Here is a 10,499-nt window from a genome sequence, read left to right as displayed (position 1 = left end):
TGAAAAAATTGTCCTTCAAAAAGTAAATACATTGAATATTCGTAATAAACAATATATTATACCCCTCTATCCTTTGAATCTTTCCTAATTTCATATACACAATTATGATCGGCAACGGCTCGGCTCAAGCCTAAACCGTTTGGCTTAGCCGGCTTGAAAACGGCTTAGCGGCTTGGCTCGGTTTAGGCTTGAACTTGCCTTAACGGTTTGAGCTCGGCTCGGCTTGACTTGAGCCTCGCCAAACTGGCTCAAGCCGGCTAAACCGTTTAAGCCGTTTATAAACTTTACAGAGAGGGGGAGAGAGACAACACACAAGGGGAAAGAGAGAGAGAGAGAGAGAGAGAGAGAGGGAGGGAGGGAGACAACATATAAGGAGAGAGAGAGAGAGAGAGAGACTACACAGAGGGGAGGGGAGAGAGAGAGAGAGAGAGAGGAACTACATAGAAGGGAGAGAGAGAGAGAGAGTCGAGACCACAGACATTAGAGAGAGTGGGAGGGAGAGCTTGTACAATGTATAGTATATAGTGGATCATCTGAGAGAGAGAGGGAGGTAGGGAGAGAGAGAGAGAGAGGGAGGTTTCTAAACCGGTTTACAAGCCGGTTTGGAAACCGGTTTACAAGCCGTTTACCAAACCGGTTCACGTAAACGGTTTAGGCTTAGCCAGTTTGGCTTGGATCAGGCCAAACCGGCTAAGCCTAAACCGAATTGTTGCCGATCCCTATACACAATCCCATTCTATTTCTTCAATGTGTGGCCCATTCAATGAGACTCGCATTAAATCATCGAAATGTTCTATATTCAATCGGTTTCTTTTCATCTCTTTGATGAGATTTTGCTTAGAGAACCCTCTCTCACACGAAACCGTGGTAGATAGAATAACCAAAGTAGTGTGCCATAATTTCATGAAATGAGGGAAACTATATTGTCAATCCTTCATTTTGCAAAACATACGCCAAGTTTCATGCATAATATAGCCTTCACAATTTAAAGTAAAGTGTCAACAAACCTATAGAGTTCCATTTCACAAGCCTTTGCATCATGTAAAAATTGAAGACATGCATTGACATCAATGATAAATTATAACTTGTGTGTGAGAGTTGCGAAGTTATGGATGTATTCCATCAATGATCAATTATAACTTGTGAGTGAGAGAGAGGATGGGAAAGAAAAAAAGAACAAAGTACAACTTGATCAATGCAAAGAGCTTGAGAAAGAATTACAACTTGATCAAAGCAAGGGAGAGAGTGAGAGAGAAATAAAAAAAGAAGTAGAAGCAAATGGAGAGAGAGAGAAAGAAACAAACAAAAGAGAGGAATGGGCTCAAAATAGGAGAAACCCTAAGTTTATTTTCCTTCACTTTTATCATATCACATAACATATGTTTTACACATTTACTTTCCTTAAATAAAAGTATATGCTATGGCCTATGAATTGTAATTTGTAACTACTAATACATGTACTATTGTTTTGGCCTTCGCAAAATTTGACGGTATTAACAAAAATTTAAACCTTCATTTTTACGTTTTTATAAAATATATGCCCGTCAAGATTGACGGTTTCATTTTCAAATTAACCTTCATATACGGTTAAATTTGCCAAAAACGTTCAAAACGGTCGTCAAAAGGCAACACTGCCTCCACCAATCACTTTGAGAATTCAAACAATGTAAATATGCTTTTACTAATAAATGGATTATCCTTTTAAAAAGAAGGAGAAGAAGATTAATATTCGGGTACATATAGATAGATATTCATATACATAACATGCAAACATACAATACATACCATATATGTCATACATACACACATACATCCATACATACATACATATACCATACATACATACATATACACATATACATAATAGATAGTAGATAGTAGTATACATATACAATACATATATTATTATATACATACATACATACATTATTACATATGTCATGCATACATAAGGATATACATATGTCATACATAGATCTCCATGCTACTCCCTTGCTTTTTTTTTTTTATCTTTCTCTTTTATTTTAACTGCTTTTACTTTTTACCACATTATAAATAAGTATGTGTATGTGTGTGAAGACTTGACATATGATCTCTTTCTTCTCTCTCTGTCTGTGTCTGTTTCTCCTAAGCCTCTGTTTCTGCTGCAGCTATGGTGAACTCAGCTGCTGCTGCAGGATTTGACCCCAACACATTCATCTTCACCTCCCCCCGAGGGAAGCTGAGCATCCCACCGGACCTCACCATACCTTCCTTCCTCTTCCAAATCACCTCTGCGCGGGCCTACCATCACCGAATCGCCATAGCCGATCCTTCCTCCCAACTCTCCCTCACCTTCTCCCAGCTCCGCTCCCGCATCCTCTCGGCGGCCCGGGCCCTCTCCTCCCTCGGCATCTCCCAGGGCGATGTCGTCCTCCTCCTCTCCCCCAACTCAATCCACTTCCCCGTCCTCTTCTTCGCCATTCTCTGGCTTGGAGCCGTGGCCACGACCGCGAACCCCGTGTACACCCCGGGCGAGATCTCGAGGCAGGCCCGCGACTCGCGCGCCAAGCTCATCCTCGTGCACCCCGACCTCCTCCCCAAGCTCTCCGGCTTGACCCTCCCCATCCTCGTCATCGACTCCGGAACGAATCCATCCGTGAACCATCATCTTCATCATCATCATCATCGCTTGTTGTCCGACGCCGAGCGCCTCTCGGCCGCCCATGTCCCCCCGCCCGTCCACATCCGGCAGACCGACACCGCCGCCCTCCTCTACTCCTCGGGCACCACGGGCCTCTCCAAAGGCGTTGTCCTCTCCCACCTCAACATCATCGCCAGCGCCATCCAGATCAACTCCGATGCCGTCCTCTTGGGTGAGAATGACCTCTCTTTCTTCGTCGTCATCCCATTCTTCCATGTCTATGGCCTCTCGGTCATCCTCTTTGCCCAATTGCAGCGCGGCAACACGATCGTGACCATGCCGAGGTTCGATTTCGTGGACATGCTGAAGGCCATCCAGGATTACCATGTCACCAGCCTACCCCTTGTCCCGCCCATCATGCTCGCGCTCGCAAAGCATGACGTGGCCCTCAAATATGACCTCAGCTCGGTCATCGAGATCACGACAGGAGCCGCCCCTCTCGGTAAAGAGACAGTCGAGGAAGTATCTACACGATTCAAAATACCCGATGTCCGCCAGGTAAGAATCCGGTTTCGCCTCTTTCTTATATACAAAATTCATGCATACAATTTTGTGTCTGCCCATCTAGGTTGGATCAAGTTATGATGATGTTTCTCTCATTTTCTTATATACAAAATTCATGCATACAATTTTGTCTCTGCCCATCTAGGTTGGATCAAGTTATGATGATGTTTCTCTCATTTTCTTATATACAAAATTCATGCATACAATTTTGTCTCTGCCCATCTAGGTTGGATCAAGTTATGATGATGTTTCTCTCATTTTCTTATATACAAAATTCATGCATACAATTTTGTCTCTGCCCATCTAGGTTGGATCAAGTTATGATGATGTTTCTCTCATTTTCTTATATACAAATCATGCATACAATTTTGTCTCTGCCCATCTAGGTTGGATCATGTGTGTGAAGTTATGATGTTTCTCTCATTTTTCTTGACTATGACATGAATTAGGGTTATGGAATGACTGAAACTGCGGGAATCATATCCATCTTCCCCCTTAGGACGGAGGCGAAGAACTTTGCAACTGTAGGGCCTTTAGTAGCGGGAATGGAAGCTGTGGTGGTCGATCCCAGCTCGGGCAAGAGACTGCCTCCCAACAAGCAAGGGGAATTATGGGTTAGAGGACCCAATATAATGCAAGGTCTTTTATTCTAACACTAAACTAACAAGAAAACTTCTATAGCCAAAATCAAATACATTGGGATTTGTTAGGTTGTGAAAAAAACCAATAAAGATAATCTCGACAATTTTAAGTGACTTTGAATTGGGTACTTAGGATATCTAAACAACAATTTTAAGTGACTTTGGAATTGGGTACATCTAGGTTATTTAAACAATCCCGAAGCAACTGCTTCGACTCTGGAGAAAGACGGTTGGCTCCACACGGGTGATCTCGTGTACATTGACAATGATGGATATATCTACATCATGGATCGGTTGAAGGAGCTAATCAAGTACAAAGGCCTCCAGGTATTGAATCCCATTGAAAATCCGGGGGTTATGGGTGGCTTCCTTCGCATACATGTTCGAAATATGTCTTCATGATTGGTGGGAATTGAGTAGACATTTTGTATATTGTTCTGATGCACACCGAGGGAGAATCGATTTCCCAGTTCAAAAAAAGATATTATTCCAATGGTTGAGAAACAATTAAAATGTTTTTACTCTCTGCTATGTTGAAGGTTGCACCAGCTGAGCTTGAGGCATTGCTCTTGACCCATCCCGAGATTGAAGATGCTGCGGTGGTGCCGTAAGTGCGAATGGAATATCTGAGCCATTTTGTAGTGTGTGTATATGTATATATTAGTGTGTACTTATATATGGTATCCATTTGTTAATAGGCTGCCCGACGAAGATGCCGGGGAGGTGCCGTTTGCATATGTGGTTCGAGCAAAGGGGAGTTCCTTGCAAGAGAGAGATGTCATTGAATTCGTGGCTCCTCAGGTATTATATCGAGTTGCAATTGTCGTGTTCTATCTAATCTTTTGTTCGGAACCATTGGAAGATGATTGAATTCATGGGTTTCCGGTTTTTTGCGTGTGACTTTTAGGTTGCTCCATACAAGAAGGTGCGAAAGGTAAGCTTTATCGATGCAATCCCGAAATCAAGTTCGGGAAAGATCCTGCGCCGAGAACTTCCTCGGACTCCCTCATCAAGGCTTTGAATAATGTCCCCTCGAAATATTTCTTGTACATGCCCGTGCAATTATTAATTCTATGCCCCCCCATTAAAGATACAATAAGTCCGCATTGAGAAGATTCTGTATAACTTCGTGTATTTATATAATTCTTTTATGTTTTAATTTAGGAGTGTCTCAAATCAACCAATTTTTCTTCACAATTTCAAACCAGCATGTGCTCCAGTTTTTCTAAGGACAAATGATTCATTGAACATTTAACATCAAGCAACTTGCACCATAGGTTAGTCGAGAGTAATTATCTGGTGAAACCTTGAACGTTAAATATCATTGAACATTTTAACGGTGGCGGTTTACTTTAGACTATTATCTAATGAATCTTTCATCATTGAACATTGAGCAAATCGCATGATTGAGCAAATCGCATTTATACTTCACAATTTGGATGTTATAATAAAAAGATTTATTGCTTAGAAATGTGCAAACATGATGCCATAGATTAGCTTGTGGTGTTATGTTATGGTTATCATAGATGATCTTGCGTTTATATGTTATGGTTATTGTTGCATGTTCCCAAAAAGAATGGTTTGTACACCCTTGCAATTGTTGGAAGAATAAATACGGTATTGTTGGCCTTTACTCCAAAAAACAAAGCCTTTGATATCATCATATAGTAAACAAGAGGGTTTATTGGTCAACGCACATTGTAAGGAAAAACAAAGCTAAAGATGTAGGACCCACCTATATGCATGTGGAGTATCGAGTTTTTGGTTTCTATATTCAATTAGCTCAAGGGTATGAAAATCGTTGAACACGATAACATTGCCTTTTATGGAACTCTTAAAAGAATGCTGACATCATTGACATTGTCACATTTCCAATAATGCGTATTCGCAACTCCAAAAAGGATGTGTTACAACTTTGTAAACAAAGAGTGAAAACGAAAGTATATATTGTTGCCAAACCATATGTAGTGAGTAGTTGCTTAGTCACAAATTATTTTGTAGAAATCCACCCAATGTATGTTTGGCTTAGAAAAGTGAGTCTTTGTAAGAATGTGTTACAACTTTGTAAACAAAGAGTGAAAACGAAAGTATATATTGTTGCCAAACCATATGTAGTAAGTGGTTGCTTAGTCACAAATTATTTTGTAGAAATCCACCCAATGTATGTTTATCTTAGAAAAGTGAGCCTTTGTAAGAATATTTTTTGTTGAAGATACAACGAAGTTAAACATGATTTTGCTTGATGAATTTAACATAAAAATGGCTCTCAACATATTGTACACACAAAGCCATCAAGGTAAATGGAACCAATAAGAACTTGACGCTTTCGTTTCTTGGTGTCATAATTCAGAATGACACGATTCCTTGTTTGTTAGTACATGTGTGTTAGTAGACGTATATACATGCTTATAATATGTAACTATAGATGGATATGTATGTGCATGTGCATGTGTGTACAAAGCAACATAAGTGGGAAGACATGTAAACATAAATATACTAAGGCTTTCAAGGATATTGCCACATACACATTATGGCAAAGGTTGAGGAGCAATGACTCATCTGTCTAAACTTATGGTTGTAATATAGTATCTATTCATGGAACTAAAACATCCATTGTGCTATTAAATCCATCAATTTGAGCACATCTATGAGTAACTTCATGAGTCATACAAACTCTCTTTGTGGAATACAATGTTATTAAGCCTAGGACGGACAAAACTCCATCTAAGGCTAAATTAGAGAATGGAACATAAAAGAAGATCAAGAAAGATATGTAAACCCTCAAAACAAAAGGATACATGTAAGAAAAACATATTACAAAATAGTTATAAAAGAAAATCTATAAGCTTTTTATGTCGTCTTCTTAATTATTTTGAGCCCTCACTCTCTTTATCTCCTAATCATTACATCTAAGCCTAATCATTCTAATATTCATCTACCCATTGTATTGTAAGGCTCAACTAGTTGAGGAATAGATTGTTTTACACATATATTTAGGGTCTATATTATTACGGCTGGATAATAATATAGACCCGTTCGACTAGTTGAGGAATACAGTGTCAATCATCTTCTGTCTATTGATTTTATTGTACAATTCTTGGTTGTTTATTCATTTAAATTATTACGTATGGTTAAGTGTTCATGTGAAGATATTAGGCATGGCATGGGTACTACATTAAGGGCAAGATGAAGAGAAAAGGGGGGATTGAACAAATTGGATCCTAAAGCTTTAGACCAAATGGCTATTCTAATGTCAAAGGGGATAAAACAAATTGGCTCCTAAAGCTTTAGGTCAAATGGTCACTCCAATGTGAAAGGGACAAACCCAATGTAAAATAGCCATGAAAGTCATTTTTTGACTTTTTAGTTATTTTTCCAATCCTTAGTCTTGAGCCCTTTCAATGGTTTATATTTGAGCTCTCTCTCTTGCCATTGCTCGCATATATTCATTGTGAGTTGAATGATTAGGCTTACCTACAAATGGGCCAAAGATTAGTTTTAACTTTCATTTTCATTGTCATTAGCGTATTTAAAGTTTATTTGTTTTGCTGATTTGACTGACAAGGTACAAACTCAAAGATTTAAGCCATCAATAAATTTTTTAAATCTCAAATAAAGTACAAAGAGCTGTTGTCAGTTGACATCGTAGCTAAAATGCTGGAGTTGAGGACTCAACCTTCAAGCCCGACACTTGCATCCAAGTCCAATGCTCAAGGTACAAGATCTCCATCTCAATGACATACCTTGAAACTTAACCTTACACAGGATCAGAATTAAAACACTTTTCTAGATATGAGTGTATATGCAAATTAAATATGTTGTGTGGGAAAGACAATATGGGGGCTTTGTTCAAATTCTGACCCACACAATCCTTACACAATGAGGTTAATATACCACAACCAAGGGAGGAACCTAAGTTTGGGAATGGTGCTATAAAGGCTAGTTGGCACTTGGAGGAACACTACAACTTGATATCAATAGAGGACAAGAACCTGGTGTGCCTGTTGCACAATGCCCACCCATAAAACCTAGGCATAGACCAATTAGTTTTAGCGCAACAACACCAAGAGTTCATTGTTGAGCTAAGGGATGTAGATAAAGAAATCCAAATATGGCTCTCCTAACTAGCCAAAGGGGGGGTGGGGGGTACTTGATACAGTGACCGAGGAAATAGAAGGGGTCCTCGTAGAACACAAGTTTGCATTTGAGATACTTTGTAAGAGGATGCATCTAGGGAGTAAACATTCAAATGAACCACGAGATAGGGCCTCTCAAATAAGAGGGCAGACTCAAATGCAAATGAGTCCAGTTGTACCTTATTTAATCCAGACGATGTTAATGAGGAATCCACCATGTGACAAGAGACAAGGACACACTCTTAAGCATACCCTAACACTCCCCCTTCCCGCAATTCACAACTAGCAATAACTCTACAATCAAGACAAACCCAGTTATCCCTAATGTTGAGGGAGAAAAATGAAGCTCTCAAGAAAACCTCCTCCCCTCATTTTATAGAGAGAATGTGCCACCTATTGCACTAAATGGTTGGTTACTTGCTTTACATAAATGTATAAAAATCTAGTCTCCTTCTTGTATTGGTTAAAATTTGAACTCTATACCCTTTGTACACAAAATTATTGGTTAAAACTAGTCTATTTCGACTTCTTTTTGTGGTACCCCAACCATCAATATGATTTGATCTAACAATGTCATCCTTACCTCCTCCGTCGACAACTCACTATGCCTGCCCCTAATCAAACTACACCATCCTACATCTTCGACACTACCCCTTTTGTTAGGAGTGGAGACCGTCAGAGGTGAAACAAGCACAACATCATAGTATTAGGAAACATAGACTTGATGTTAAATAGAAGAATAAGATGAATAGATTGAAGTAATCAACAAGCAACTGATAGGGGTCAAGATCAACAATGGGGAGAGACAAAGACAGAAGAGACACCAAGAGGCACGAACTGAGTAACTGTATTATTCAAATGTTACAATACTAGAATGACACTATCAACAATACTAAATAACTAGGTTACAAAGCCAGTTATATACCAACTGGGCTAGGGTAACTGCCCTTTGACATATTTACATAATTGTCCTAAACCTAGTCTATCCAATGGGATAATGTGAATACGTCGATCATACACCCGTATTCGACACTCCCCTGTAATGGGCGTATACAACAAAAATCTGTAAATTAAAGAGCAAGGTTACAGATTTATACAAAGAGGGTGTTGGACTAATTAGCTTGTAGCCAAATCGGCAATGGCTGAGAAACAAAAAGCCGGATCAGCTAAAGCAGAATCGTAAAGGTGTCAAGACCAATTGTCCGTAGGCATCCTTGTGTTCAATTCAATTGGGATGATATTTCCTTATGCCCATTTGGTGCTGAAGAGACCGGAATTGGTCTGCTGGAAGACACTTGGTCATCCCATCTGCTACATTATCGGCCGTTTATATTTTGTCAAGGCCGATTATTCCTGAAATGATGCAATCATGAATAAAGTGATATCGAATAGATATGTTTTGAGGCATTTTGATGAACCGGATTTTTGGACAGAGTGACAATACCTTGACTGTCGCTATAGGAATTGGAGTCAAATTAGAGTCAGCTGGTCAAGACGTGCACGCTAGTCGACCGAGCCATAAGGCTTGTTTGGCCGCATCAGACATGTTGATATATATATATATATATATATATATGTATGTATGTATGTATGTATGTATGTATATGTATGCGGAAATGTTTGCGGACCTGTTCACTTATTCTCGGAAAACAACACACACAGAAAATACCGTGAATGAAGACTTAGACAACTTCGAGCTTTAATGGAAAGCTTCTTATTACTTCATTTTCACTCAGAGATCCAATACTCTTCTCACCATCACTCATTACAATGTTAGGTATTCGCTTATATACTAATCCCTAACTTATTGACGAGTTCACACTCAGACGGATACAACTTGAAAGGAGTTGGCCTTTTGTGCCAACAAACTCCCCCGTAAAAGGACTACTCTTTCTTGCATGTACAAGTATTTGGGTTATCTCCCCCATTAGCCTAGATTACAAAATTGATCTAAGTTTATATGTTACAAGTCAGTCATCATGCAGTCAAGTCGGTAGATGTATAGGATGTGTCGTTAGTGTTCTGATAAAATATTACCTTCTACTCCTCGTTCGGCTTTCTTCTGCTCGGTCGCTTGTAGTAGCCCCATTTTCGTCCTTAGTGCTCTGAAGCGTAGATCTGGGAGTGGCTTCGTCAAGCAATCGACGATGTTCACCTCGGTGTCGATCTTCTGGACTTTGAGTTTCTTTTCATTTATGAGCTCTCGGATATGATGATACGGCACCTCAATGTGCTTCATCTTCGCATGATAGACGGGATTGTTGCTGAGGTGTATTGCGTTCTGTGAGTCACAATAGATGGTCGGTCGTTTCGGTTTGCAGTTTTGACGTCGGTAGCCAGTCGGTGAAGCCAGATTGCTTCCTTCGCTGCTTCCGATGCTGCTATGTACTTGGCTTCTATGGTAAACAGAGCCATGCACTCTTGAAGTTTCGACCTCGATGATATCGCCCTGCCACCATAGGTGAAGATGTAGCCTGATGTCGATTTCCGATTATCTGCATTTACGGCATAGTCGGAATCGGTGTAGCCTTCGAC

The 10,499-nt window shown here is 39.9% G+C and overlaps 1 protein-coding gene across 1 annotated transcript; it reads left to right on the top strand.

The window, feature by feature from the left end:
* The first annotated feature begins 2,123 nt into the window (after positions 1 to 2,123).
* On the top strand, positions 2,124 to 4,995 carry LOC147855125 (putative CoA ligase CCL7). The gene is made up of 6 exons (XM_087330534.1): positions 2,124 to 3,181; positions 3,637 to 3,826; positions 4,010 to 4,155; positions 4,368 to 4,435; positions 4,527 to 4,629; positions 4,736 to 4,995. Exons 1-6 carry the CDS (start codon positions 2,153 to 2,155, stop codon positions 4,847 to 4,849), a joined length of 1,650 nt encoding a protein of 549 aa, XP_087186660.1. The 5' UTR covers positions 2,124 to 2,152; the 3' UTR covers positions 4,850 to 4,995.
* The last annotated feature ends 5,504 nt before the right edge of the window (positions 4,996 to 10,499 follow it).

This window comes from Azolla caroliniana, unplaced genomic scaffold, assembly GCF_043228905.1.
Source record: "Azolla caroliniana isolate FFs.n. ecotype wild unplaced genomic scaffold, voAzoCaro1.0.p SCAF_14, whole genome shotgun sequence".
NCBI lineage: Eukaryota > Viridiplantae > Streptophyta > Polypodiopsida > Salviniales > Salviniaceae > Azolla > Azolla caroliniana.
This window is presented reverse-complemented; position numbering and strand designations above follow the sequence as displayed.

Bases quoted from the DNA above. Each gene is read 5' to 3' on its own strand.
- LOC147855125 (XM_087330534.1), top strand. From the start codon at position 2,153: ATGGTGAACTCAGCTGCTGCTGCAGGATTTGACCCCAACACATTCATC. The intron at 3,827-4,009 runs GTCTTTTATTCT...GGGTACATCTAG, and splicing joins AGGACCCAATATAATGCAAG to GTTATTTAAACAATCCCGAA. The intron at 4,156-4,367 runs GTATTGAATCCC...GCTATGTTGAAG, and splicing joins TCAAGTACAAAGGCCTCCAG to GTTGCACCAGCTGAGCTTGA.